At 32.4% G+C, this 27,546-nt stretch overlaps 1 protein-coding gene across 2 annotated transcripts in view; it reads left to right on the top strand.

Annotated features, from left to right (window-relative positions):
* The window catches only part of LOC106460508 (REST corepressor 1-like), a 54,209-nt gene that overhangs the window by 8,589 nt on the left and 18,074 nt on the right, over positions 1–27,546 (top strand). For both annotated transcript variants that reach the window (XM_022387261.1, XM_013920219.2), the window contains exons 3-9: positions 5,061–5,135; positions 5,677–5,729; positions 18,213–18,374; positions 19,698–19,819; positions 20,214–20,277; positions 21,425–21,528; positions 26,023–26,233. In XM_022387261.1, coding sequence (XP_022242969.1) covers positions 5,061–5,135; positions 5,677–5,729; positions 18,213–18,374; positions 19,698–19,819; positions 20,214–20,277; positions 21,425–21,528; positions 26,023–26,233 — 791 coding nt within the window. The remainder of the gene's footprint in view (positions 1–5,060; positions 5,136–5,676; positions 5,730–18,212; positions 18,375–19,697; positions 19,820–20,213; positions 20,278–21,424; positions 21,529–26,022; positions 26,234–27,546) is intronic.

Genomic DNA, 27,546 nt, shown 5'->3' on the forward strand with positions numbered 1-27,546 from the left:
CAATTTTGAGAAGGGAAACTATGAAGCTCTTGATGAAGTTACTACCACTGATGTGACTGTTACTGATGATAGGATATTAACTGATGAAGTAGATGAATCCCACATGAAGCAGAAGCCAACGAGACAGAGACCAGTACAGAAGAAGATACATCCCATAAAATTAAGAGACTTTGTTGAATTGTAATTTGTGATTGTAATTCTGTACATTATTTAAGTTATTGTTAATTGTTATTGGTTTATTGTATGTGGTTATTGTTCGGGACGAACAATATTAAGGAGGGGGCAGTGTTGCGTCAGCGAGGTCACGTGACTAGTGTCATGCCTCCATCTTTCTGGAAATATCTTGTACCTTTGTGAATTGTCGGGAGATTACTAGATATAGGGTAGTCTGGTATATATATAAGAGGGTGACGGCGTGACGTAATAATGTGTGTAACAACGAACGTGCTCAATAATACTCTCTGACTGCAGATCAATTACTCACTGTCTACATAGCGTTTGTTTTAGCGCAATTGTTGAAATTAAATGTATCGTAAAGTTATATTCGGAAAGAATAAACCAGTTTTATTAAGTAAGGACTTGTGTCACTAAAGTTTCGTCTGAACGAAGTTACGGAAAGTTAATTAACAAACGGAGACGTAACAATATTTAAAAACATCTACAGTATAAACACTTAAGTACTAGTATTACTGTTAACTAGTACAGCAGGAATGTGTAAGATTGTTTGTAACTGTGCTAAGCATAAATTGTGAGGAAATATTTGTACTATTAATATTTTATTACTTCACTGTGATTTTTTTCCCTTTTCAAAGGTTATTTCTTTTCTTGTGGTTTAAGGTAGGCAGTACTATCCTTGTTTTGTTTTTTAAGTTTTGCAAAATATTTTTTTCAAATTTTGAATTACATTTTCATGGGATAACAAGGGTTTATTTTTCTGTCCCATTTTATACTACAACCAGGGCTCAAAAGTTTAGTGGTTACTCAAACTACAGAAATTTTACTCGTCCTATAAGGAGTTTCAAACAATATTATTATTAAGGTCATAATAAATGAGGAAAACTTGAGACATTGACTTTATTCTTGGCAGCAGTTTCCAAACATTTTTGACTTATCCTAAGAATTATTTACTAAAGGGGTCTCAGCAATTTCACATTAAATTAATGTTCATTTATAATATTGGCCCTTTGACTTACGTACCAAACAATTATTGTCATCACCTCACAACATATATGCAAATATGATACATGTCATGCACAGAAAACCAATATTGATTGCTGTTTTGATTTCTCATTCCAAATAAGGTTACATAAACAATGGATAAGAGATAAAAATAAGTAAGGCAAAATGTAAGGGCAGAATACCCAAACGTGATTAGAGCTCTTATGAAAAATAAATCTGGGATGAGATGCTAAGGAAAAAGGAAAGTATTCCTCCTATACAGATGCTTTGTAATTTTGAATAAACTCAGCAATAGTTTTGTACACAAGATTAAAATTTTTCAGCACCAAAGACTTTTAAATAGATTCATGGCCCTAATTAATGCACCATTCGTTATGCATGATAGCAGAATCAGTGAATGTGATGCTAAAATAGACATACTGACATAGTGAAAATAATGACGGTTTAATAATTAATAATAACGCGTCATGAGTTTCTAGAAGGATAATGACTTTTCCTGGCAACTCTAGTCTTTTCCAGGTGCCCTCTATTTTATTATATAAGCCCTGCAAATAAAGCAGAGATACAATTGCAGACAGACAGGTATCGAGATAGATAATTGGGTCAAGCGAGCAGTAGGCACCGTAAGTAAAGTGCGTGATTTGTTGTGAATTATAGCATGTGTTTATAAAAGTAGTTAACTTTAAAATGACTGTGGAAAATCTTTGTATTGCAAAGTTGTATTGAGAAAGAATAAACTAGTTTTATTTAAGAACGGACTTGTGTCGCTAAAGTTTCTCGGAAAGAATTTATACCGGAAGTTAACAAACGAGCAGACATAAAAATATATAAGGAGACATGAAGAATTTTCAAGGCCTGAATGTCATTTTTTTTTTAAACAACAAGGAGATTTTGCTAATTTATCCAAAAAATATCCTGAATTAGAAACTTGTAAATAAATATATTTAACTCTTCTAAGTTTTTTAAGGACCCATTCACTGTTTTCCTGACTTCACCAGGTTTTTTGTTGCTCCCATAGAAGTTTTTAGTGTACACAATTATACATGGCTAGTTATATAAACATTTGTAAAGAGCAGTTTGCTTATGCTGTGTCCATCTTTTTCACTTGGCTCTGCTGGGTTTATGTTGTACATTTGCTGTCATGTTAAACTTATATTAAAGTTTTTCTTCATTACCCATTTAAGCCGTCTCCAGCCATTATATGTCAACTACCTTGTTTGTGTTTGATTCTTTAAAGTTGTTCTTCAGGGCAAGTTCCAATGTATGGGTTACAGTGTATTTGAACAAACCAAGGTGCATCTGATGACAGGTTTTGACTTTAACTTTTGAAAGCACTAGCAAATAGTTGCTAGTTATCCTTTGCCCTTAGCATATTTTGTTACTGTTACTAACAACAGCATTATTCTTTTCTAAAATTAACTGTAACTTTATCATAATTAATGATTTCATGTATTAAATGTGTATATATCCTATTTGTATGTATAAATCATCTGTCATGGTTGTTTCTTTTTCACATATTTTCAAATGTCAAAAGAGGCTCAATTTGGCCAGAAACCATTATATCTGAATCGACAAAGTTTAAGGTTACCTACTGCTGACAGTATAATAAAAAAAACTATTTTATTATGTAAAGTTATCGATCAAATGCCAAAATTTAGCAAAGCATTAGAAGCCAGTAGGCCTAACATTTGTGATAATCATGGTCAAATTAAGAGGAATATGAAAAAAAAAAAAGCCTGCAGTTTTAGTGATTTCTGAATATTTTATGAGAATAAGTTATTTTTCTAGCCAGGTATAAACAATTTATTTTCTTAAGTCAGTTCTGTTTGTACTACCATCAGTCACTGGGCTTGAAACTGACTTTTTGGTCTCTTTTTGTCAGTTACTTCAAAAGTTACTACAAAAAAAAAGAGGCAAAATTACTCTTTATTTACAACAAAACTTCCAGATCATGTTGACCTTGCTTGAAAAGTTTTGAACAGTTTGTCCCCTTCTTATCAAATGTTTATTTCAGAGCATATGTTTGTATTTTTCTGCACATCATAAGTATATTTGCTTAAACCATGCTTTTTTAATATTTTGTAATGACTGATTAGTTTTACGTATTTTTCAGTGATGCCTGTTCATTGTTTTGTTAAAAATTTATAGAATATTAAATCTAGGTTTGTCATTTTCTTCCTTACTACTTAGTATGTGGATGTCTTATGTACTGTATTATCTATAAGGTGTCTTGCAAAGCAGATAAATAATTTATTGTAATTAAAATCAAGTAGTCATTAGTTTGTGTTATTTTATTACTAAGATTGAGTCAGTCTGCCATAAGACTTGCAGTGTTTACTGAAGTCTTGCCAAAGTTCATGAAGCTATTAAGTACTTTTAGAGTTATAGTATCTATACCTTTATGGTTATATGGTAGTTGCAAGGTTGTTTAAGTCTGTTGATGTGACTGATCTTGTAATCACAAAGTAACCATCAGAGTTTCCATACTATAATTTTTGACATGTTCTTGTGTATCTTCATTAAATTTGCCAAGCTTTCAGTAAACATTGCAAGTCTTTTGTACATAAAAAAACTAAATTTTTTAATTAAGTATTTTTACTAAAATTTGTCAGTAAATATTTGAAGTAAGAGTGTTGACTATGCCAAGTGCAAAATGATTTCCATGTTAAGATTAAAAATGCTTTTCTTCATCTGAAAATTTTCAAATTTCATTAATTTGTTTGTCATTTTAGATATGTCTAACTAATAAACCCACCACACAAGTTGTAAATTGCTTGGCAAATATGTAGCTCACATTACCATATTGAATGAAGTAATGTACGAGCAGCTTGCAAGCATACCTCGTGAAGAATTTTTATTATTATTCTTTTTCATATCTTACCTTATCTAACCTAACAAGTTTCTAATTTTTATAGCTTAGTTACTTTTATAACAATAAATGAAAAATATATATGAAAATCAAGAAATATAGTACTTAACTTTGACCTTGTTTTTTTTTTCTTCTTCTTTTGCTGTTGGTTTCCAGTGAAATTTAAGCCTTTTTTAATAATGATTGTACTATTAAAATAAATAATATTTATTTATTCAAATAATGCACCTAAGGACACAGAATGATAACACTCGCAAAGCAAATAATTTGACTGGCTTTCTAACTACGACAAGATGGGCTTGAAATAATTCTTTTAGCTGCCTGATCTGAACACTGTGAGATAAACTTTCAAACTGAAGATGAAACTGACATTATGCTTTACTGAAACCAAAGTAGCATTATGTGTCATTCAATAGATTATGGTTTTGCCTTTCTATTGGTCTTAAGTGTTGTAAAACATCAGAGAGAATTATTGGCAATTTGTGAAAGAGAGGATGTGACAGATGGGCATAACAAGTGGGTCTGGTTTTCTAGCTTATGGCTCCATAAAGAGATAAGATTGAAGGCTATAAAAATCAGACTTTGCCTTAGCAATATCTATATTATAATGAGTAATTTACATTAAACTCTGTACATCAAAGAGGGGTGGTAAATTAGAAAAGAGGGAAGACCTAGAGAACAAATGTCACGATTTTCATAAAATAGGAGACTGGTGATTTATTTAGATTTTTCCTTATATAATTAAGAACTTAACCCTTATGCAGTATTGGAATTTGATTCATTAACTACATTTTTATGCCAAGTTTATTTATATAAGTTTATATAAGGTAGTTTAATTAAATTTTGAATGTAACTCTTTGAAAGTTGACATGCACACTTGGACCTACCTGTACTGAAAGGGGTAAAGCATTCAGATTTCCATTATAATTTTTATTAGCATAAATATGTTATCAAGAAACTATTTACAATATATATTTATTTGTGTTGGTAATATTAATCTTTCTGTGTGTAGGTCCATGTCCCGAGTTTGCTCCAGAACGAGCACTGTTGGTATGGTCTCCTTGTCCAGAAATATCAGATAACAAATGTAAGTAATTTTATCTTTCAACTATTTCTTTCTTGAAAAAGCAAAAAGAGATATTTAGTAGGATTTTATATTCTGTTTTATTTTTTTTCAATCGATCTGTTCACAAAGTGCCTATTAGTTCTATGCCATTATTGTGATTGAATATGCATGTTAATTTAATTTTTAAATTGTTGTATTTTTGACTAGATATTAAAAAAAAGTCTAATTATATTTTGAAATATTCTTGCTCCTGGTTTTCAAAATTTATTTAGCTTGTCAAATTTAAATTCTCAAATAACCTGCAAACCCATATTTGCAGAGTATCAGAATTCTATATTTATGAATACCAGCTCTTTCTAGTAGTTGAAACATTTTGTAACTTTTATAGGTATTCATGTCATAAGCTAGTGCCAAGTGGAAAGTTATAACTGAAAGATTTTAATAAGACAGTTGTGGCCATTGAAAGAGTGTTTATTATGTACTTTAGAAATTTAATTGTAAATGGGATATCCTCTTGAAAACAAAATGGAATAAATAAATTTAAAAAACTTTATTTTTTCAGTGGATGAATACATTATATTGGCTAAAGAAAAATATGGATACAATGCTGAGCAAGTGAGTATACCTTAGGCACATATCGACAGATTTTTATCATGTTTTTAGTACCAGCTGAAGGAAATTTCTTATAAATACAATTTCCTCTGCATTAGTTGTCAGAAGATTCCAGTTAATTGTATGATCATTATATTTAGAAATATTCATTCATATTTTGGGTTTATTTGTTATAAAAACGTATTTCAAATTAATCCTATCAAAACAGGTCAAAGGCCATGTCATCACATTTGTTGACTTGCATTCAAAATTTTATTGAACTACTATTTTATGAATATATGTCAATAAATTTGGTATCAAATTGTAAATTATAATTCAAATTTTAGTATTATATGTTAGCTGATTTCTTAATTTAAAAGTAAATATTAAAAAAAAGCCTAAATATTGGTTTTTGTACATCACTTGGTATGTTGAATGTAGCATTGGTGCAGATTAGATGTTTTGATGTCCAAATACAAAGTCTACAGTATCTTACAAATTAGATACTCAAATTACCAGTATTGTTAAGCTAGGATATAAAATATGAAACTCCTAACTTTTTTATTTTCCGAGATATTAATATATATATATATATTGAATCAACCCAGGTGGCCCCACCCCCTCTCAATTTTTGAAAATACTTGCTCACATACACCTACTTCACCCATTGATGTGTGTATAACCAATCAAAAGCTCAGAATGTTCCCGTACTGGCTTTCTCAGCGTCTTTGAAGTATTTGGGCGGCAAACACGTTCTCTTCATGCTAAATTCCAAGCATTAGTGAGCTCGAAATTTCATATTTTTAAGACCCAAATACAGGTTAATCACTATGTTTGATAAATTATAATGGAATTCTGTGGTATTGATACAGTAATTTATGATTTTTGGTTATTTCAAAATGTATATATAAAACCTAAAAAAAATTATTTCATTTCATATCCTCCACCTGCGAAATTTGATAAGGCTTAGCAACCTATGATAAGCAGTAAACGAGTACAAAATTTGTAAGTAGAAGAGATAATTGTTTGCTATACTTCTCTATTTACTGTTCTATGTTTTAAGAAAAATAAGTTTAAGAACGTATTTGTAAATAGCAATAATGTATATACATATATATTGCATTATAACTGAAATGTAACTGTATTTTACAAAATACTAGTCCACTAAAGCATAGCCAAGACAGGTCACTTTGCAAAAGCCAGTCTTATATTCTTGGATATGGTAACATGAGTGCATGTGTGCTATGTTAATGCAACTTCTGTAATGTTAGCCAGGTATGGCTGAAAGGTCAAAATGATAAAAATAATAAATATATATATTGTATAATTTTATGAGATATAAGCTATTTAGATTAAACAATCGTGTTTTCGTGTTATAATCTGTAGTCATTCTAAAATGAAAAAAATCATAATTTATATATATTTCTTAATTTTTTTATGGTATGAGGTCGGTCAAATGGACAGAACCAATACAGAGATTTAGTAGTGAAAATAACACATAAAATATAAACTTTTTCTTAAAAAACATTTAATAATTATGTGAAGGTTATAAAGATTTTGAATGTGAAATTTGTAAATTTTCTGATGCATAAAAGTATTTTTAACCTTAAAATCAAAATTACTTTGCATGTTGGATAGTCAACATTCAAAAATAAAAAAGGCATGAGAAAAACATTACTTAAAAAATCTTTAAAAAAAAATTATGTTTTGCATACGTAAGCCTTGTAATCTTTACTGATAATCTGCCAAATTTCAAGAAGATATGCTAATATTATAGGTCTTTCACATACAAAAAAATCATATTTTTTAGTGAAGTATGTTTAGATTTAATGCTTTAACTTTTACTATAGTGTGTATATCTTCACAAAATTTGGCAGTCATTCACTTAATATTATAAGTTTTTCACATACAAAAAAATCATATTATTTAGTGAAATATGTTTAATAAGATAAAATAAAGATTTGTCCATGAATATATTGAGTTTTTGTTTTGAATAGTCTGTGTGAAAAGTAATTTTCATGTTAAAATTAAAAATACTTTTTCTCATCTCAAAAAACTCAAATTTCCTTTGTGTAATCCCTAAAACCTCGTAAATGCATTTCAAATATTTTTATTCAGTAAAACTTTATTTGTTATTTTCTCTACCCTATCTCAAAACAGGATTGGTCAATTCAGCTGACCTCATAACCACCAAAAAAATCAAAATTAACCTTTTCTTTTTCTTTCTAGAATGACTTGAAATTGTAACTTGAAACTACATTTGTTTATCCTAAGTAGCTCTGAGTTTGTAACAGTATACATCTATTTAGAATTAAATTTTATTTTGTCATTGCCCTTTGAACCGTGTCTAACTACTATTCATGCCATTATAAGTTGTAAATCATTGGGAAACATGCAGCTCACTTTACGCTAACGAATTACATTACCCACGAGCTGCTCGCGTGTTTGCCTCATGAAACATTTTTATTATAATATTATTATTATTTATTTTAGCTAATCTAATCTTAACAAACCTAAAATGATTCTTATTTTTACATTTTAGTTACTTTTATAATTATACATAAAGAATAAACATGAAAACAAGAAATAAAATACTTAACCAATCTTCTTTTTTCTTACTCTCGGTTTTTGAAGAGAGTTAACCCTAATTTTTTATACTATAGATAGTAATGCACTTAATAATTTTCATTTAAATTAATAATGTACCGAAGAATATAGACTAATAACATGCAAAAACAAGACAGATTCACCTACTTCTCAATATTTTCTGGCTTTCTAACTATGCGACAAGAGCCATTATAAATTCATCCAAGCTAGTCGTTAAGTTTTCCACAGGAATGATGTTGTTACTCTGAATGAAATTGACATCTTACTGTTCAGCACATTTGATAGATGAAAACCTTGACTTTCTATTAGTTATAGGTAATATATAATGAAACGTAAAAGAGAACTATCAACGAATTCTGAAAAAGAGGATGTGGCAGGAGGGGTCTGATTTTCTGTTCGACAGCTCTGTAACCAAACAAAATTGAAGGCTATAAAAATTATGGTTTGTCTGAGCAATAACGATGTTATAAAGAGTAATTTACATTTAGTTTCATATTTTGTTGAGGGATGGTGGATGCTAAGAGAAAATATGCATGTGGGTCACGCTAGTGGAAATTCATGATATTTTTATATATTGCCTTGTAGAATTAAGAACTTAAAACTTGTATACTATTAAAATATGGATTATTAGCTAAAATTTTATGCTATTCTAATTGGTATAACATAAACCAAAAGTAGTTAAATAAAATTTTGAATGTAAGACACTAAAACCTTGTGTCATGCCCAGTATAGGATACTCGTGGCAATAGGGTTAAATTGATTTTGTTTACTAATAACTTTACTATTTCCTAATGAACTCTTATATACTGTAGTTGAAATTGTTTTGTTACATGATGCTATATGTTTAAAGCACTAACAGACCCAGTGCAATTATTCAGTGATTTTGGTACTAGAAACAAAATGATTCTTGAATTTAAATTTTATACAATAATATTTCAAATTATGTGTTACATTGTATTCACACTGAAATTATGTATGGTTATGTATCAAATATGAAAAGAGTGAACCAAAAGTTGTGGTGGTATCAGAAAGTAATCTAAAGAATACATACAATAGGTAAATAAATGTCTTTAATAACATGTTTAATAACATGTCAGGAAACTATAGGGAGCTCAATTTTGAGGAACACCTTATGATATGGGTGTTAATAGTATATTTTTCTCAGCTAAGGAGTAAACTCGAAATAAAACTGGAGTTGTAAGTGTAAGTTTACATTATTTATGTATTCAGATTACATTATTCAGTACCTGAATGTCATTTAGACCATACATAAAATCTGCCTCATGCACAAATATTAAAAATATGAAATTGAAGCAATAACCTAAAAGTTTTTATGTATATAGATTCTGAAGTGGTCTTCCCTCCTTTCACACAGAGCTATCTTGATTTTCATCTGCCCACTAAGCATTGCTAAAAAGATTTCACAACCAGTGCACTTGTCTACATATCACATCAATTTTACACCATTTCTGAACATGTACATATTGTGACTACTTTCCACCAATAGTATTGTGCCACATATATTGGCACAGCTAGCTCCCTCTGCTATTCCAGCTCAATTCTCACTTTCTCAATTGGGACAGCATTGTTTAGACGTGTTTTTTTGCATGTGGCTACTGTTTATGAACATTCTTCTTTGCCATTTAAATTTTTTCTGGACAGTTTTATTTTACTGTGTTTGCATTCCCTTGTTTCAACACTTTCTTCTGTATTTATTTCTTGTTACCAAATTACAAGAGATCTTAATATGAATTTGCAATCAATGTATCTACTACGGAAATCCCCGTTACAGTCAAAAATGCTACTGGTACGATTTCTCAGGAATCAGGTTCGACTTTATCTGCAGAGGAGGTATAGACCTTTTCCGATACAAAATTTTATATCTTCTCACAAAAAGCTTTCTCAATTAGTACTGCCCTCTATTAGCACAAATCTTTGCTCGCCACTAGCCATGTAACTCACTTCTTTTTGCATGCAAATGATCATGCAGCAACCCTCCACTAATAGGAATGTGACACTACCCTATCGTAACTAGTGCCCTCTCTAATAATGCATTTGTTAATTACTTCCAATTGGCAGTCTTACTGTTAAGTTGTGTTTGTTTTCACTCTCAAATTTCAGAATATTTGAATTTTTTTTCTAGGTACGTTTTGTTTGAGTTTATACTATGTAATTATGCTATCACAGTTTCAAGTAGTTACTATTACCACTGCTGTTCCTGCCACCAGCAGAATTACCGACCATGTCTTCAGGGTCGATCCCACAATTATCGGCCAATGACTTGACTATTATGATCCATAGAGAATTGTCTAATTTTAAACAACACCTGAGGAGTATCCTGTCATACCAATGCCTGATGTGTCTGACAGGGAGAATAAGAATTGGGACAGCATTTTTCCTTCTCCTGAATATGCTTCTCAATCATATGTCATATCGGGGGACTTGCCCATACCTCCCTCTCCCTTTGTTGACTTGATTAATCAGGTATGTTCGATTTTGTCTTTGTCTCCTGTTTTCCATAATTCTACCCCTACCCTCTTTGGGTAAATATCTGATTTTTCCACCTTCACCAAATATTAGGTTTCATGCTAGTCATTTAGGGGAACAGTTGAGAGCAGGGGTCAGTATGCCTTTTCCCCACCTACATTGGATGATCATGCTTTTTCTGCTAGTTGTGCCAACTAACCCTATTTAGACTCGCAACATTTGAAAATTCTTATTTCTTTGTGGGATTCGAACCCTAATATTTTGGTTTCCTTTTCCTAACCTACTATTCTCCATGCCTTATCCTCCCTTCATCTTTTGGCAGAAGCTATTCATCAGTCTCCTGAGGAATTTTCTTATATATCTCCTAGTCTTCTATTTGCTACCATGGCATACCTCTCCTATTTGACCTTAGCTTTACTGGTGTGGCTGATATGTTGTTAGGATCTTTAGGTGGGGATGCTCTATTATCCAGGGTTCATTTACCTGATACTTCCTTGCATGATTTGCACCTGTCAGCATTTTTCTTGGAAGAGTTATTTGGGGGTCTTCCTGACAGTTTGGAGTCCAGGGTTGAATCAGCCTGTCTACATCACTCCATATCCTCATTGGCTTCTTGTTTGTCCCAAACACCTGTTCCTATCAAAATGGCATGCAACCATTTTCTAACCAATTGTCAGTCCCAAATTTTCGTTCATCAGCTTGGCACATTCGTTGTTGCTGCTCTTTGTCGTGTTCATGGCATTCAGTGTTGGAGACTTAGTTCTTGAGTCAGGGCCAGTGGGGGCCACACTCTTACACTCCCACATTTGGAGAGCTCATGGTCGATCCATGGGTTTTGAAAGACTTTGCCTGTTTGATAAATGGGACTAATACTGCTGTAGGGATTCCTTTTCTTTTGCATCATCCAGATTGTCACCTTTTAATGATGCTTCCCTTTCCAGTTGGGGAGCATATTTTGAAAGTCGGAAAGGTTTGGGACTGTGGACTCTTATAGAATCTGCTCTCCATATCAATATCTTGGAGATTCCTGCTGTTCAGCGAGCTGTCTCTTCGGGGACAGATGATGATGGTACACTCAGGCAATTCAACGGTGGAGTCCTATGTCTCCAAGCAAGGAGGCACCCAGTATAGGGAATTTTGTTTTTGGACATTGGGTCTTCTTTACTGGGTCCACAGCCATCACATTACTTTGCAGATGTGTCATATTTCAGGTACCATGAATCTGGTCACGGATCAATTATCCAGATCTGAGACAAGATTATACAAATGGGATACTCCTTGAATTCTGTCATTTTTTTGGAATTTGTGTGCTCTTTGAAGTATCCCTAATTTGAATTCATTTGCATCTCCTTTCAACACAAAACTTCCCAATTTTGGGTTGCCTATGCAGTGGATGCTGTCAGCCAGAATTGGACCAATTGTTACGTATATGCTTATCTTCCTATTTGGCTTCTTCCTCATGTCATTTTTATAATTCAGACCACTCCTTGTCACATTCTATTGATGGCCTCATATTGGCCAGCTCAAATGTGGTTTCCACTTCTATGACAGCTATTGGTGTCACCACCAGTTATTCTCCCTATGTCTCCCATATTCCTTCTTCAGCTTCACTCCAGTGTGTGTTATCCTTCCTTATCCGCAATCCATCTTCACATCTGGCTTTTGTCCGGTGCCTCACCAGATGGTCCAGACTGTCCAGGTGTGTTGCTCCTTGATTTTCCATCCTGTTTGACCATCATCATTGGCAGTTTATTTCTTGGTCTCTATGCCAGGGTTACCATCCTTCTCAACCTACCATTCTTCATTTCTTGTCTTTTGTCACTTAGCAGGTTACAGGGTGGCTTCTCTCTCCACTTGGAATCTCAATGTTGTCATTCATGCTCTTATTCATCCTCCATTTGAACCTTTTGTCATCTTGCTCATTATATCACCTTTCATTGAAGTCCTTGTTCTTCTTTTTGTTGGTGTGTGGTTGCCATTGTTCCAATGTTTTTGCGATCATTGTTTATAGTATGTTGTTCCATCATTCTATATTCTTCTCTTTCCCAACCATTCCTTTCTACCTACGACTTTGGCTGTCCAGGAGGGCGTTTCTGTTTTCACTCCCATTTCCCTTTCCTCCATCTCCCATCTTTATGACCATTCAGATCCTGATCGCATTCCTATGTTTTGTCTGGGCCCTCTAGTGACATGTGACTGCTTCCCTATGTCTTTTATTCCATGGAATCCCACTGTTTCACATGATCTTTCTAACATTACTCTTATGGGTTGGGTTCACCAGGTAATTCGCTTGGCATATTTTTTCCTTTCTCTGGATGAATGTTGCCTTTTTTGTGTTTTTTCCCATCAGTTCCATCACCTGACCATGTCCCTGGCTGTCCATTTCCATCTTCCTTTGGAGGGAATCATCAATGCAAGTATGTGGACAATCCCACACACCTTTACTTCTTACTACCTACATCACATGACCATTTCATAATCTATAGGTTTCCATTTACCTCCAGTCACCATTTTACGCACTTCTGTTTCTTTTCCTTTACAGGGAAGTGTTGCTCATTCATTATGGATCCCACTCTGTGATGAGTGGTGCCTGACCAAGTATACTTAGTATCAAATCCGCACTGTACGTCCCATGACCATGCTAGGTGACTATAACATTGGGGCATTTCCTACTGCAGACCTGATGTACAATTCCAGATGCAGCTAGGTGTTGGTTGATTGAACTCCATCCAATGGTCATCTAAGGATCAATATCAAGTATTATACTTGAGACAATATAACACGTTACACGTGTCATTGAGATGTAGTGTTCCATAGAACCAATTGTAGATATATCTAGTAGGTTTTTGCTCTATAAATATGTTTGTCCCAGACCTTACACTCATGGACTTACATGGGTAAAGCAGACAGGGATTACTGCACATCTCTGATTCTCCATAGCATTGAGGCTCTTTCTACCGAGGTCCTGAAGTGCAATTCCAGATGCTGCCAGGTGTTAGTTGATCGACTCTGTTCTTCCTTTCAAAATAGGGTATCATGGTCTCCCATTGCACTGTCTCCAGTGCTGCAGTCCTTTGGACTCACCAACACACTTTCTCCTCCTTTCTTCTAGTGGAGTAGGGAGTTCTTGCCACTTACCAGTTCCTAGCTGCTGGAGTGATGGATCATGGAGGCCAGTCTTCCTGAGTGAAATACAGTATCACTCAGTTGAAAGTAGGATGATTGCATTCTGCTGGTGTCGATAGCATGATGCCCTTCGTACCACAGATTAGATGTACAATTCCAGATGCTACCAGATTGTAGCACTCTACCACATATTTATACACGTATATAAATATATATTCCAGTTTGCCCCTCCTTTTTACCATACTCTGGATTTTGGTTTTTGGTTGGGTCAGGTGTTAGTTGGAGATGGTCCAGCCACATAAGACCTAATGTATTTTACTGGTTCCCTCCTCCTACCATAGACTGGATGATAAATTCTCAATGCCACCTTATTTTGGACTGGGGATATTACCATAAGTTTATGTTTGATGTTATTTGAAATTGGATGAAACACATGGTTACTGCATGTGTAAGGCTGACTTCTCTGTTCCTACCATGGACTGGATGTAAGATTCCCATTGCTGCCAGGTTTTGGACCAGAGGAGAATGGCTCTTGAGCTTTCCTTACTTTTATCATCTGCTGGATGTTGGTTCCTGGTAAATCCAGTGTTGGAGGTGTGCACATGTGGAGTCAGGTTCTTGGTACAGATGTTCATGTTTCCATCCAGTACTTGTTTTTTGAATTGAAAAGTAGAGGACCCTCTTCCTTCCGCAAACCTGATATACAATTCCAGATGCCATCAGTTGTTGGCTTAGGTCAAACTCCCATTTACAGTCTGTTGTGCCCAATCCATTCAACACTTTCCCTTTACTGCTGATAACATTTTAGGGACCCTCCATGTTTCTGCCCTTTCAGTTTTGGTGACACATTCTTGTAGGGTGAGGAGTATACCTGGCTCAAAAGTGATGTGGTCTTCCATTGTTGTGACATTTTTCATTTTTTACCACACCTCATGGTCTTTTTTTTGGGGGGCGCTTTCTCAAGGAGGATCATATTCTTACCAGCCCACCTCTAGTTCACTGTGGGACTCTAGCTTTTTGTGAGAGGATGCAAGATATCATATTGGAAGTTAACATTTTCCTAAGCTAAATACTTACCTCCTTTCACATTTCCCACCTGTTTTCCTCACTTCTGGTGTATTGGTTGACTTGGTCATAGCCAATCTCGAAGTGATTAACAGGTGCATTATTTGAGAGGGCACTAGTTATGATGGGGATAGTGTCACACTCTTATTGATGGAGAGTTGCTGCATGATCATTTGCATGTAAATATGCAAAAAGAAGTGGGAGTTACCCACTTCCTCTACCATTCTTATTGTGTCATACTATATCACAACTGATCCTTCCTCCCTCAGACGTATGTTGCCACCGGTACTCCAATTCCGATCCTGATCGGCTTCCTTGGATGGAGTATTTCCGCAAGACCAGTGGTATATATATAAATATATGTGTGTGTGTGTGTGTGTGTGTACTAGATATCAATAATTTTCAATCTGTGGTAGACTGTCACTCATGGACTTCATGAGTAAAGCAGAAGGGGATTTCTGTCGATCCCTGCTGACCCTTTGATTGATTAAATCTAGGTTGGTCTGCTTTTCAAAGTAGGGAATCACAGACACCCATTGCATTTCCTCCGATGTGATGTTTCTCTGGACTCTCCACTCTTTTCTTCCTGTAGAACGTGGGAGTCTTTGCCAGTTCCAAGTCTTTGGGGCAGTAGACCATGGAGGTTTCCTCCTGAGTGAGTTTCAAAATTCAACTTTGCCATAGCTAGTCATTAAGAAGAGGGCAATGCTGGTTTCTTCCTTTCATTTCTCCCAGATGCTTTTTCCCAGGTGGACACATGTTGGTTGGAGTGGGTCCAGTCGATGTGGGATCCTCCTTATAATGCCAGGTTCGTGATGAGATCAGCCTGTTCCAACTGATGTGTGCACTAGGTGCCTCTTTTCTTGTTAATTTATGTTGCAGGAGGTTCTTTCCCACCTCCTGCAGTTGAGTTTGTGAGACTTCGTCTCCCTCATAATATACTAAAAAAGAGGGCTTCCCGAACAAACTAGGAAATTCACGATCATTTGAGAAACTTCTCGCACATGCCACCTGTGTCATCATACATTACAGCTGACATTCGTATTTAGAGGAATATCTTATCTTAGTCTTTTATTTTTTACAGTACCTGTATTTAGTCAGGTGCTTACACCCAGTCTTGAGCAAACATCGAAAAATGTGAATCATTTTTTAAGTTTTTTTTTCTGATCAAACATATGTTTTGAATTAAAATACTGTATTTTACTTGTAACTGAAAAGCAAATTTAATGTTTACATATAGGGTAAAATAATTTTTCTGGTTTGTTACTTTTCACGTGTATGATAGTCATGTGCAAACCTACATACATAACAACAGTAATTAGAAGTTTACTTAGCTATATAAAAAGTCATGAAAATGAAACATTACTAAGCTGGCTGTTTAAGTTTCATTATAATCCTTTAACACTCTCAGTTGAATCACTCGAATTTGTGACCTCAAATTGCCCTTTATAGTTTCAATACTATAACTTCTAGTGCGTTTTGTGTATGTTCACGAAATTTTGCAAGCTTACTGAAAAGTAAGCATTTCAAGTTTTTCAGCATCTTTAGTTAAGTATTTTTACTAAATTTTGTCTAATTATATGGAGTCAGAGTGTTGATTGCTCTGATTGTAAAGTGACTATGATGTTAAGAATAAAAATACTTTTCTTCATCTGAAAATTTTCAAATTTCATTTGCATAATCCCAAAATATCCTAACTAAATATCAAGCATTTTCTGTTTGTTGTTGTTGTTTTTGTTTTAAGAAAAACCATATTTTATCTGTTATTTTCTAAACTATAACTCTATACAGGGTCGGTCGATTTGACTGATTTCGTAACCACCATAAAAAGGTTAGGAACTAATTCTAAGTTGCCCTTTTTTTCCTTTCTGGAATGACTGCAAGTTGTAACAAAATTTTTATTATTTTTCTCTATTTTACCTAATCTAACCTAATAAGTTTGTGATTTTTACATTTCGGTTACTTTTATAATATTAACTAAAGAATACACATGAAAAACAAGAAATATAATTCTTTCCTGGGTTGTCGCCTTCTACTTCTTCTTGTTGTTCTTTTTTCTTCTGCTGCTATTTTTATACTACTACCACAAAATAATTTTTTATTCAATTAAATACTGCAACTAAGAGCCTGTATGCTAAAAGCAGACAATGTCCTATAATCATAATTTTTTGGCTTTCTAAATATGTGTTAAAAGCCATTAAATATTTGGCTAAGCTCCTCATGTTTCCCACGGGAATAAAGTTTGAACTGGAAGCAAAATAGACAATTTTCAATACAGAAAACAACATAATATAATACATCATTTGATTAGTTAAAACTGGCTTTATGTTGGTTATAATGAATATAGTATTAGACATCAAAGAGAACTCTTGGAAATTTGTGAAGGAAGGGACGTGACAGGTGGGCATGGCAAGAAGGGTCTGGTTTTCTGGTGTATGGCTTTGTAACCAAATAAGGTTGAAGGCTGTAAAAAGTTATGCTTTGCCTGAGTAATAACTATATTATAATATGTAAATTTACTTTAAATTCTGTACTTCTCAGAGAAGTAGTAAATTTATTAGAGAAGAGGAAAGGCCTAGAGAGCAAGTGTTACAATTTTCATGCCAGCGAAGATTGAGGGTTTTTAGTATTTCCTTATAAAATTGAAACTTAAAATATATATATAATATAAAAATTTGATTCGTTAGCTATGTTTATTGATAATAAAGTAGGTTAATTAAATTTTTAACATAATTACAAAATGTGACATGTCCACTCTTTGACGTGCCTGTTGAGAAAAGGTTAATATCTGCAAATTGGATTGAATGAGACACACAAGCTATTCTTCTGCATGGTAGTTTAAATAATTACCTAAAGAATAGTTTGACATTATGAAACACTGCTTCATAACAATTTTGTATTGATTTCAAGGCATGTGGTTTTATCATAAAATACAGGAAATCTAACATTTCAACATTTGAGGATTTCCACACACTGTTCCAGTGTTATTGTTATTGCTTACAGAAATCCTTGTGCATAGCATCCAACTTTGTACCTTTCCACTGAATTGTTGGTTATTTATCATGTATATAAAAAAATTCTTTTTCAAGCATCTTCCTCCCTGTACCAAACAAACATTATATTACTTGAAATAAGTGGAATTACACTAGATGTTTTTGAACTGTTACATGTTGAACATTTGAAATGTTTTTTAATTTATTGAGATATAATTTTTTGTCCTAGGCTCTTGGAATGCTTTTCTGGCATAAATATGACTTGGAGAAAGCTTTGGCTGACCTTCCCAATTTTACGCCATTCCCTGATGAATGGACAGTTGAAGATAAGGTTCTTTTTGAGCAAGCATTCCAGTTTCATGGTAAAAGCTTCCACAAAATTCGTCAGATGGTAAGAAAAGTAAAAAAACAAATATCATTGTGTTTAATTTGGTGAAAAATTGGGATTTATTGGAACTTTACTCTTATTAGCAGAGAAATGAACACACAACTAAAAATCAACAGAAAGTTCGACTTCGTAAAGGTTTTATGTGTAGTACCTTTCAAAGCACATGGTCGAGGACATTTTCATGATTAAGTTTGTCAGGTGAATTGAATGAATATATCTTCACAATAACATTTTTCTGCTGTAGCAACAGAAACTATCTTGCTGACAAACACACATGGGTGAAACATAACTTCGTCAGTTTTGGTGGAAGAGGTAATTAGTAAAGAAATAGTTATGTAAACATATTATTTAATGAGGATACTGACTTTCAATGGGATAGTGTTTAGCTGAAGTAGATTTCAGGAAAACTGGATTAGAAATAGATTCTTGAAAAAAAAAATATATATTTTCAATTCTGTCTCACACTATGTTACCAAGCGCCATTTTTCAAGAGCTACAACTCATAAAATAAGGTGCATGCATGAATTTGTTTTGTTTTCTATAGTTACAGGCTATTTACTGTCAAGAAAGTTATCTGTAATTTTTAAAGATAAAAAGTAGTGGGATATGAAGAAGAAACTCATCTTAGCTTACTTTGTCATTATAGCTAGCATAAATATTTTAGCCAGAACGGCTGCTTAGAAATGGTTAATGAACAGAAATGGCTTAGCTTTTGAGCCAGTTAGGGCTTGATATATCTGTCTTTTGCATTCAACACATTGCAGGATGATAGACTCATTTTTAACATAATCATCAGCACAAGAAACAGGATTTTTTTTTTCATATTTTTCCTTAACAATCCAATTACGGTGTTTTGATATAAAGCATTGGTTTTCATTCTTTTAAGGTAGTTTCTACCTTTTATACAGCTGGATAACTTTGTAAATTGTAACAAATAATAATATAAGTAGCTGTGTTAATAATAATCAAATTATAAAGCATTAAGGGTAATCTTTATTTAAAAAATAAATGCTCTTTTTGTTTTTGTAGCAGTTGAAAAGTACATGTGAACTAGTACATAAGTTAAATTTAGGAACTCCCATCATCAGTTTTGTTTTGACTTCATATAACTTTCTTTCATTCATTTGAAATAGTATTTAAAAAATCTTTTCAGAACACTCCTAACTTAAGGCAATTATTAGAGTTTTAGTCCATGTTATCTGTTCATTTTAATGTAATACTGTTCATTACAGTGTATTTTTAAATTAGTTTTAACTTGTTTCTTTTTCTTGTTTTCAACTCTAAGAAATCTATTTATCATAATGTATTTGTATGTTTCTTTGTTAGTTGCCAGACAAATCCATATCAAGCTTAGTGAAGTATTATTATTCATGGAAGAAAACAAGAACCAGAACTAGTTTGATGGATCGACAGGCACGAAAAATGTCGGGCCATCAAAATGAAAATAGGTGGTTAAAATATTTTAGTTTTTGTGTGATTTAGCATTCATTTCAGAAATTCAATAAATATGTTTTATTGCATTTTTATACAGTTAATGGTGTTTTATTCATTTCTTGTATACCCAAATGTGCTAAAATTATTGTTTTTTAATTTGTTTAATTGTGTAATCTAAAAGTGATTGTTCCTGTACTTGCAACCACAGTTATTGAAATTTATATTTAGCTCAGTTTGTAGTATGAAATTTATTGTATTTGATTTGGAAGCACTTATATCGAGTTTTACATTTAGTTTAGATTAGGACGTTGAAAGTTACTTTTCTTTCATATATGATCACAAGTATTGAAATTTGAATTAGTTCAGTCTTGTAATGTGGAAAAATTGTCTATGTTTTGTATAAAATAGTGATGCAGGGTCAGAACCAGCCTCTGAAAATGACAGTGATATAGAAACAGAAAATGGAGAAGGGGTAAATATTTACTTTATTATTATTATATTAGAACTGTAATAGAATGCCTGCTTCATACCTTTGAACATAACATTTCTTATGAAACTAAATATACTTTCTTGTGATTTTTGTCATTTTTTTGTTTCTAGTGAATAACTTTCAATTTTAAACTCTTCAAAAACTAAGAATTTACTTGGAAGTAGTTGAATGTGTTTATACCAAACAACATCAACTATAATTGTATAGCACAGATTAATGACCATTAGTATAGAGCAGAAGGAATCTAAAAAAAAAAGATTTATATCTATCACAAAAAGATATACTTGTTACAAGATTTTTTCCTAATGTAAGTATGCTTTAATTTACCAAAATTGGATTCTAGAATTTAGTTTATAAATGATTTACACTGGAGTGCAAAATTTTTTTGCGTGGTGGCCAGTATTAAAAAACAAAACTCAGTATTTGGTAAAATATATTTAATTTACCTTGTATAGTAATTAAACAATTACTTCAATATTTTCTCTCATTTTAGTTTTATAGCAGTGGTATTAAATTTTCTCACTAATGAAGAGAATTTGAACATTAAATCCTGTAATTTTTGCTTATGTACCCAAATTCTGCTCTAAATGTGTAGATTTGCCACCATTAGATTCCTTGGTTTAGATGCTTCATAAATAAATATTATTGCATGCATTGAATTGGCTGTCTTTTTAGACAAATTTGGATCATTCTGATTCACTTATGTTGGTCATTTTTTAGAATATGTTATTTTAAGTTATGGATATGTGCTTATCTCAAATTGTTTGCCAAGCTCGGGCATTGGACATATGGAGGTAGGAATTTTTGTGTGATAACATAATACTCTTTGTTAGAATACTACTTTTATACTTGTATCTGACTAGTCTTTCCTAAAATTATATTTTTTGGTAGATATGTGATGATTTTGTTTAATTACATCCTCTTGCAATGTGTTTTAGATTTTCATGCACAATTTGTATTATAGTCTTTTTCTTGCATCTTTGAAAAAAAAAAAGATGCATCTCTATGATATGATATTGGTCTTTGTGTGGAGCTGTTCTTTATGTAAGTAGGCATGAAAAAATATTTGTATGTAGAAAACTTTGATTGTTTCTTTCTTATAACTAAACATGTATGTTTTGTATTGTAGAAAGAAGAATCACCTAAATCTTGCTCAAACTGTGGAGCTTGTTATTCCCAGCTCTTTACAACTTCTAAAGGAATCTTGTGCAATGGCTGTTATCAATATTGGCGGTAATGATAGTTTTCTATTTTAATACTTTTTCCATTTATGATATAGTTAGATTACTAGTTTTTTCATTTACTTGTGTTATATCTGTACATTCTTTATAATTATGAATCTAATTGTGTAATTTTATCTAATTGTAGTATGAACCAAAATGCATTAGAAGATTGGTATACAAAATAATAATGTAAAATCCTGTATATAAATGAAGTTAAGTTACGTCAAGTTAATTTGTAAGTTGTACAGGTCTTTTTAAATGTGTTTAGGTGATATACACATATAACTTGAAACCATTTTGATGTCCAGTAGGACTGTGGATCACCATAAAGTTATTGTAAAAGTTCATAGAATTGACCAAAAATCTCCAGAGCTTCTGATGAAGCCAACCACTGTTATAACATATTTCTGTTATTTAATATATTATTATTATTTTTTAATAAGTATGACATTTCGATCACTGATTCAATCATTCTCAGGAGATTGAAACAAATCTTACTTACTTCAAATGTTGTAACTTGTAATGTAACATAATTAATCAGTAAGTATACTCAAAACTATTAATATACTTAATTCTGTAGGTACCTACACTGCTTAGTAAACCAAGACTTTTCACTTGGTTCAACCTTTACAGAAATCATGTATAAGTAGCAGATATAATAGCATGTATATTATGCTTGAAAGAAAAATTGGAGTTAGCACTTTAGGGCATCTCAATGAGTAGATCTATAGATTTTGTGCAATTACACCTGCAATTGAAATTTGTTGCTGAGATCTAGTAGTGGTACAAAGACTATGTGTACATAAACATGTTATTTTGTGGTGATATACCTTTTTTAATGAAAAAGTCTCACACAATTTTTTAAGTATGTGAATAGTAATTGCTTTATTTTTTTTGTTTTATTCAAACCCCCCTTTTTTCAACTGGTTTCTTAAGAATACTTCTACATGATTTTTTTGTTTTGTATAATTCTCCTAACAATTTCATCTCATCATATTCCAGTGTGTAGTAGAAGGAGCTGTGCAGAAAAAGTATTTTTCATACAGTATCTAAGAGACACTAAAATACCTTATAATTTTATAGATGGTAAATTTATAAATACAATTAACTCTTATTCAGACGTGCTTTTTGTGTGATTTTTGGAAATTCTGCATGTGGGTTATCATAATTTGAATTATAAGTAATTTTGGATGGGAATAACTTTAACAGTGTCATAAAAGAAAGAGAACTTGGTGTAATAGTTGATTAGTCTCTAAATCCATCCAAGCAGTGTGCTGTTGCTAGTGGTAGGGCAAATAGGATTTTAGGTTGTATTTACAGAAATATTGAGTACAAGTCTAAAGAGGTTATAATTTCATTGTATAGGTCACTGGTTAGGCCACATTTGGAGTATTGTGTTCAATCTTGAGCCACTATTTTTGTGGAATTGAATTGTTGGAAAAGGTTCAGATGAGGGTTACTAGTATGGAGCATGGGATGGAGGGTTTGTCATATGAGGAGAGGTTGAAATCTCTCAAATTGTTTTCTCTTGAGAAAGGAAGAGTTAGGGTGGATCTCATTGAGGTGTTTAAGATTATATAGGGAATTGATAGTGTTGATGTATCATCTTTTCTCATACTTAACAGTGAGAATAGAAGAACTAGGGGACACAAATATAAAATTTGGTAGAAAAGAAGTCATCTTCAGCTAAGACAATTTTATGTTTCAAACAGGGTGGTTGCCCTTTGAAATGGATTGCCTTCGGATGTTGTGGAGGCAGTAAATTTAAGTGAGTTTAAGAAAAAGCTTGATAAGTATATGAATGATAAGGGCTGGCTTTAAGATTTTCTTTTTTTTAAATGTATTTATTAGTAGTTTTAGTTTAGAGGATGGAACAGTCGAGATGGACTGATAGGTTCCATGTTGTCCCAAAACATTATGTTACATTAAATTTTTGTGTAATAATATTTTCAAGTACTTGTAGCCATTCTAACAGTTTTGCAGTTCAATTCATGTTAAACATGTGCATTTTGTTTAAAAAGTTACGTTTTTCTGGGTTATGTATACCATAAATTCTTTTAGCTTGAGTGATATATAATAATGAGGTAGGAATCATGGCTTAGACTCTGATCTCATATTCCATATATCTTCGTGTAATTACGATAAGTGATTTACAAAGACTTCAAACATTTTTGGAAACCAAGCTCTCCACGGATGATCTTATCAGAACACAGGTGTATTTTCGCTGCTGGTTCCCAGAATGATGGGAGTATCTGCAATGTTGTGGGTTTCTGAATCTGATCCCATTATTGTTCATCTGAACATGAAAGCCTAACCCACTGGTGCAAAGATTAACAGTTAAATACTTGAATGCATGTACTGAATGACAGTATAAATATTGACAATGAGCTTCACACCAGTCAAGGCTGTTGAGAAGAAAGATGCAAACATAGTATAGAAAATAGATGCATCAGTGAAGAACTAATGGAGCTAGGCCTGGCTTGAGAAAGAAATTGTTATTAATATCAACAAAATATTGCTAAATTTTAATGTAAGGGAGGTCCTATTAAGAGCATTCTGGGTGACTTCATTAGAAAGAAGTAAATCTATAGAATAAAAGATCATAAATGTATAAAAAATATGTTTTCTTGTAGGATCTAGATCTACTGCAGGCCTAGGCAGAATACTGCATAGTATATTACTAGCATTGGTGATGCAATGTGTTTTAAGTTAACTTTAACTCTCTAGGTCTGTCAGATGCATCTTATTTCAAAAGTTAGCCCTAATGTTAATGGTTTTGCCGATTTGACTATGTATAGTTACATATTGATCCAGATACTGAGTAACATTACTTTATGCCAGTAAGGCCTAAGCTCATGGTGATTACCAGTGGTGCTTGTTGTCAAAAAAAAAAAGTCACACTTACTTTAAATAGTTTTTTCGAAACAAAATGAAACAAAGGGATATTGTATTTTGCTATTTTGTGCTTTATTTTAACTTTCATACTCCTAAATGAACTCCCAATTAGGCCTCAAAATATGCCCAAATAGCATTAATGAGCATATAGAATGTAATGTTTCTGGAGCTTCAGACACTCACCAAACTCATAACTTTTATATGTTTAGTCCCAGAATGTATTGTTCAGAGATTTTTTATTTCTTTTAACCCAGGTTCATATTTGCTTATTGTACTTGCCATTGTTCATAAATTCTGAAATGCATTAACTGTTGCTATAAGTTCCACAAGAAAAGGTTGTGCAATCAAACTTATATTTTTCATACAGTCTCAAAAGCACTTAACTGGTTTTAGCTGTGGAACCAAAGCTGAAAAGTTTCAGGAGTAAATAAAGGCTTTTTGTTCTTATATACCACAAGGAATTGTCAAAGAAAAAAAGTTATTTTTGTTGACTGAGAATCTTAAAAGTATGGTATAATTCTGTCAGCTTCTAGTTGAAGGTTTAGGAATGAAATGTTCTAAAATCCTTTAGGTTTTGTCTGTACTTAATACTTATAAAAGTTGTTTGAGCACTGAGTAGGATGTTAATGTTAGGAAAATAACCTGAGAGATAATTTAAATGGGAACTTTGAAGAATATAAGCTTCCTAGAGCAGTATAGGACAAGTTGAAGGAGTTAAGATGAATATATCTGTTCCATGAGTGAAGAAGAAAGTTTGAGGGTTTTTTTTTTATGTGGCTTTCCTTTTTTTCCCAATAACTACTTTCAGGAACATCATTTTTCTGATTCCGCAGCAATTGGGTTGTTTAGTAACTAATAAAATCTTAGCTTCCAAACAAGGTAAAACCAATGGTTAAACATTATTGTTTATCTACATCATTTTAAAGTAAATAAAACTTAGATGAACAATAATGTATGATTTCTGGAAAATAGACTTGGAGAAATTCTCATAGTGGAAAACAAAGCAAAGCTTGTAAAACTTTGGAACAAGTGGCAAACCTGAAATTTTTTGTATAGTTTCTTTTGATGATGTTTTCTTTCATGGTAATATTTTTGTTATGTATTATAGCTGTCTGTTTTAAAACAACGGGAATATTCTTATATGAGAAGATGTAATATGTAAGGATATTTAGGGTTAATGAGTACATTAAGCTATGAGATATGTGATAGCAAACTATAATAATAACAGATAGCCCTCGTGTAGCTTTGCACGAAATTCAAAACAATACAAACCTAATAACAGCAAATCTTTTTTATCTGTGTTTATGAGTAAATTTATTATTACTTAAACAATTCATACTAGTACAAGAACTCTTTGGTTATTTAAAACAAACTATACTTACTAACAAAATTTAACTTGATCAAACATATAGGTGGAAAAAATATGCTTAGGATATGAGAACAAGTAGTGTTTCTACTGGTCAACACTTACTAGTCATCAGTGTTTTATGCTGTCTTTGTGGCTACATAACTGCAGAACATGAATACACCTTCTATTGAATAAAATCTATATGGTTGTTTGTTTAATTAAAATTTTCTAGTTATATTTAATCATTGGTGTTATATGCAGTCGAACTGGGATGATGCGCAGTGCTGGTGGTCCAATGAAAAAGCATGAATCTACATCAGCTCGTCATAACCCAATGAGAAGTAAGAGAAAACCTCCTCGAGGAATGTATCTCAGTCATGAAGATCTTGTTACAATAGCAACAGGACCACCCAATCAAGCTGAAAATATTCTGAGATCATTAGACTTGGAAATTGTTTCACTTAAGAGACAGGTAAGTGCACTTAAACTAAACTAAAGTAAACTGATGATATTTTAACACTTTCAGTATGGGCTCAGTCAATTTGACCGACCATGTGACATTTTTGTACTCGTTTAAAGTCTATATAGATTTAATACTTATGACTCTCAATATAGTGGGTATATCTTCATGACATTTGGCAGTCTTCCAGTTAATATTACAAGTCTTTTACATACAAAAACTCATATTTCTTAGTGAAGTATTTTTAATTAATTAAAATAACGATTTGCCCATGAATATATTGAGTATTTGTTTTGAATAGTCCGTGTGCAAAGTAATTTTCATGTTAAAATAAAAAAATACTTTTCCTCATCTCAAAGACCTCAAATTTCCTTTGTGTAATACATAAAACCTCCTAAATGCATTTCAAACGTTTTTTTTTTTCAGTAAAAACTTTATAGTTTGTGTTTTTTTCTCTACCCTAACTCAAAACAGTATCAGTCAATTCGACTGACCTCGTAACTACCAAAAAAAAAACTATGAAATATGAAAACAAGAAATAAAGTACTGACCTAATCTTCTTTTTTCTTGCTGTCAGGTTTTGAAGAGAGTTAACCCTGATTTTTTATACTAATGATAGTAATGCACTTAATTTTAATTTAATAATTAATGCGCCAAAGAATTTAGACTAGTTACATGCAAAAAGTAGGCAAATTCACTTACCTTTCAAAATTTTCCTGGCTTTCTAACTATGGGACAAGAGCTGTTACAAATTCATCCAAGGTAGTTGTTAACTTTCCCTTGGGAACGAATCTTGTACTGTGAGTGAAATTGACGATATTCTGTTCAGGATGCAACATTATACAATATGTCATTTGATAGATGAAAACCTAGACTTTCTATTGGTTATAGGTAATATATAATGAAACGTGAGAAAAAACTATAAACGAATTGTGAAAGGTGGGTGTGGCAGGAGGGGGTCCGATTTTCTAATCGATAGCTCTGTAACCAAACAAAATTGAAGACTATAAAAATTATGGTTTGTTTGAGCAATAACAATTTTATAGAAGAGTAATTTGTTTAATTTCATACGTTATTGAGGGGTAATGGATAAAATAGGGATGATGACATGCTAAGACAAAATGTGTCACATGATTCACACTAGTGGAAATTCAGGATTTTTTTTATATATATTGCCCTATAGAATTAAGAAATTAAAACTTGTATACTATTAAAATATGGATTATTAGCTATGATTTTATGCTATTCTAATAGGTATAACATAAACAAAAAGTAATCGATGTGTTCGAAGGAAAACTAAGTTTGATTATAAACAAGATTACGAC

Source organism: Limulus polyphemus, unplaced genomic scaffold (assembly GCF_000517525.1).
Source record: "Limulus polyphemus unplaced genomic scaffold, Limulus_polyphemus-2.1.2 Scaffold783, whole genome shotgun sequence".
Classification (NCBI taxonomy): domain Eukaryota; kingdom Metazoa; phylum Arthropoda; class Merostomata; order Xiphosura; family Limulidae; genus Limulus; species Limulus polyphemus.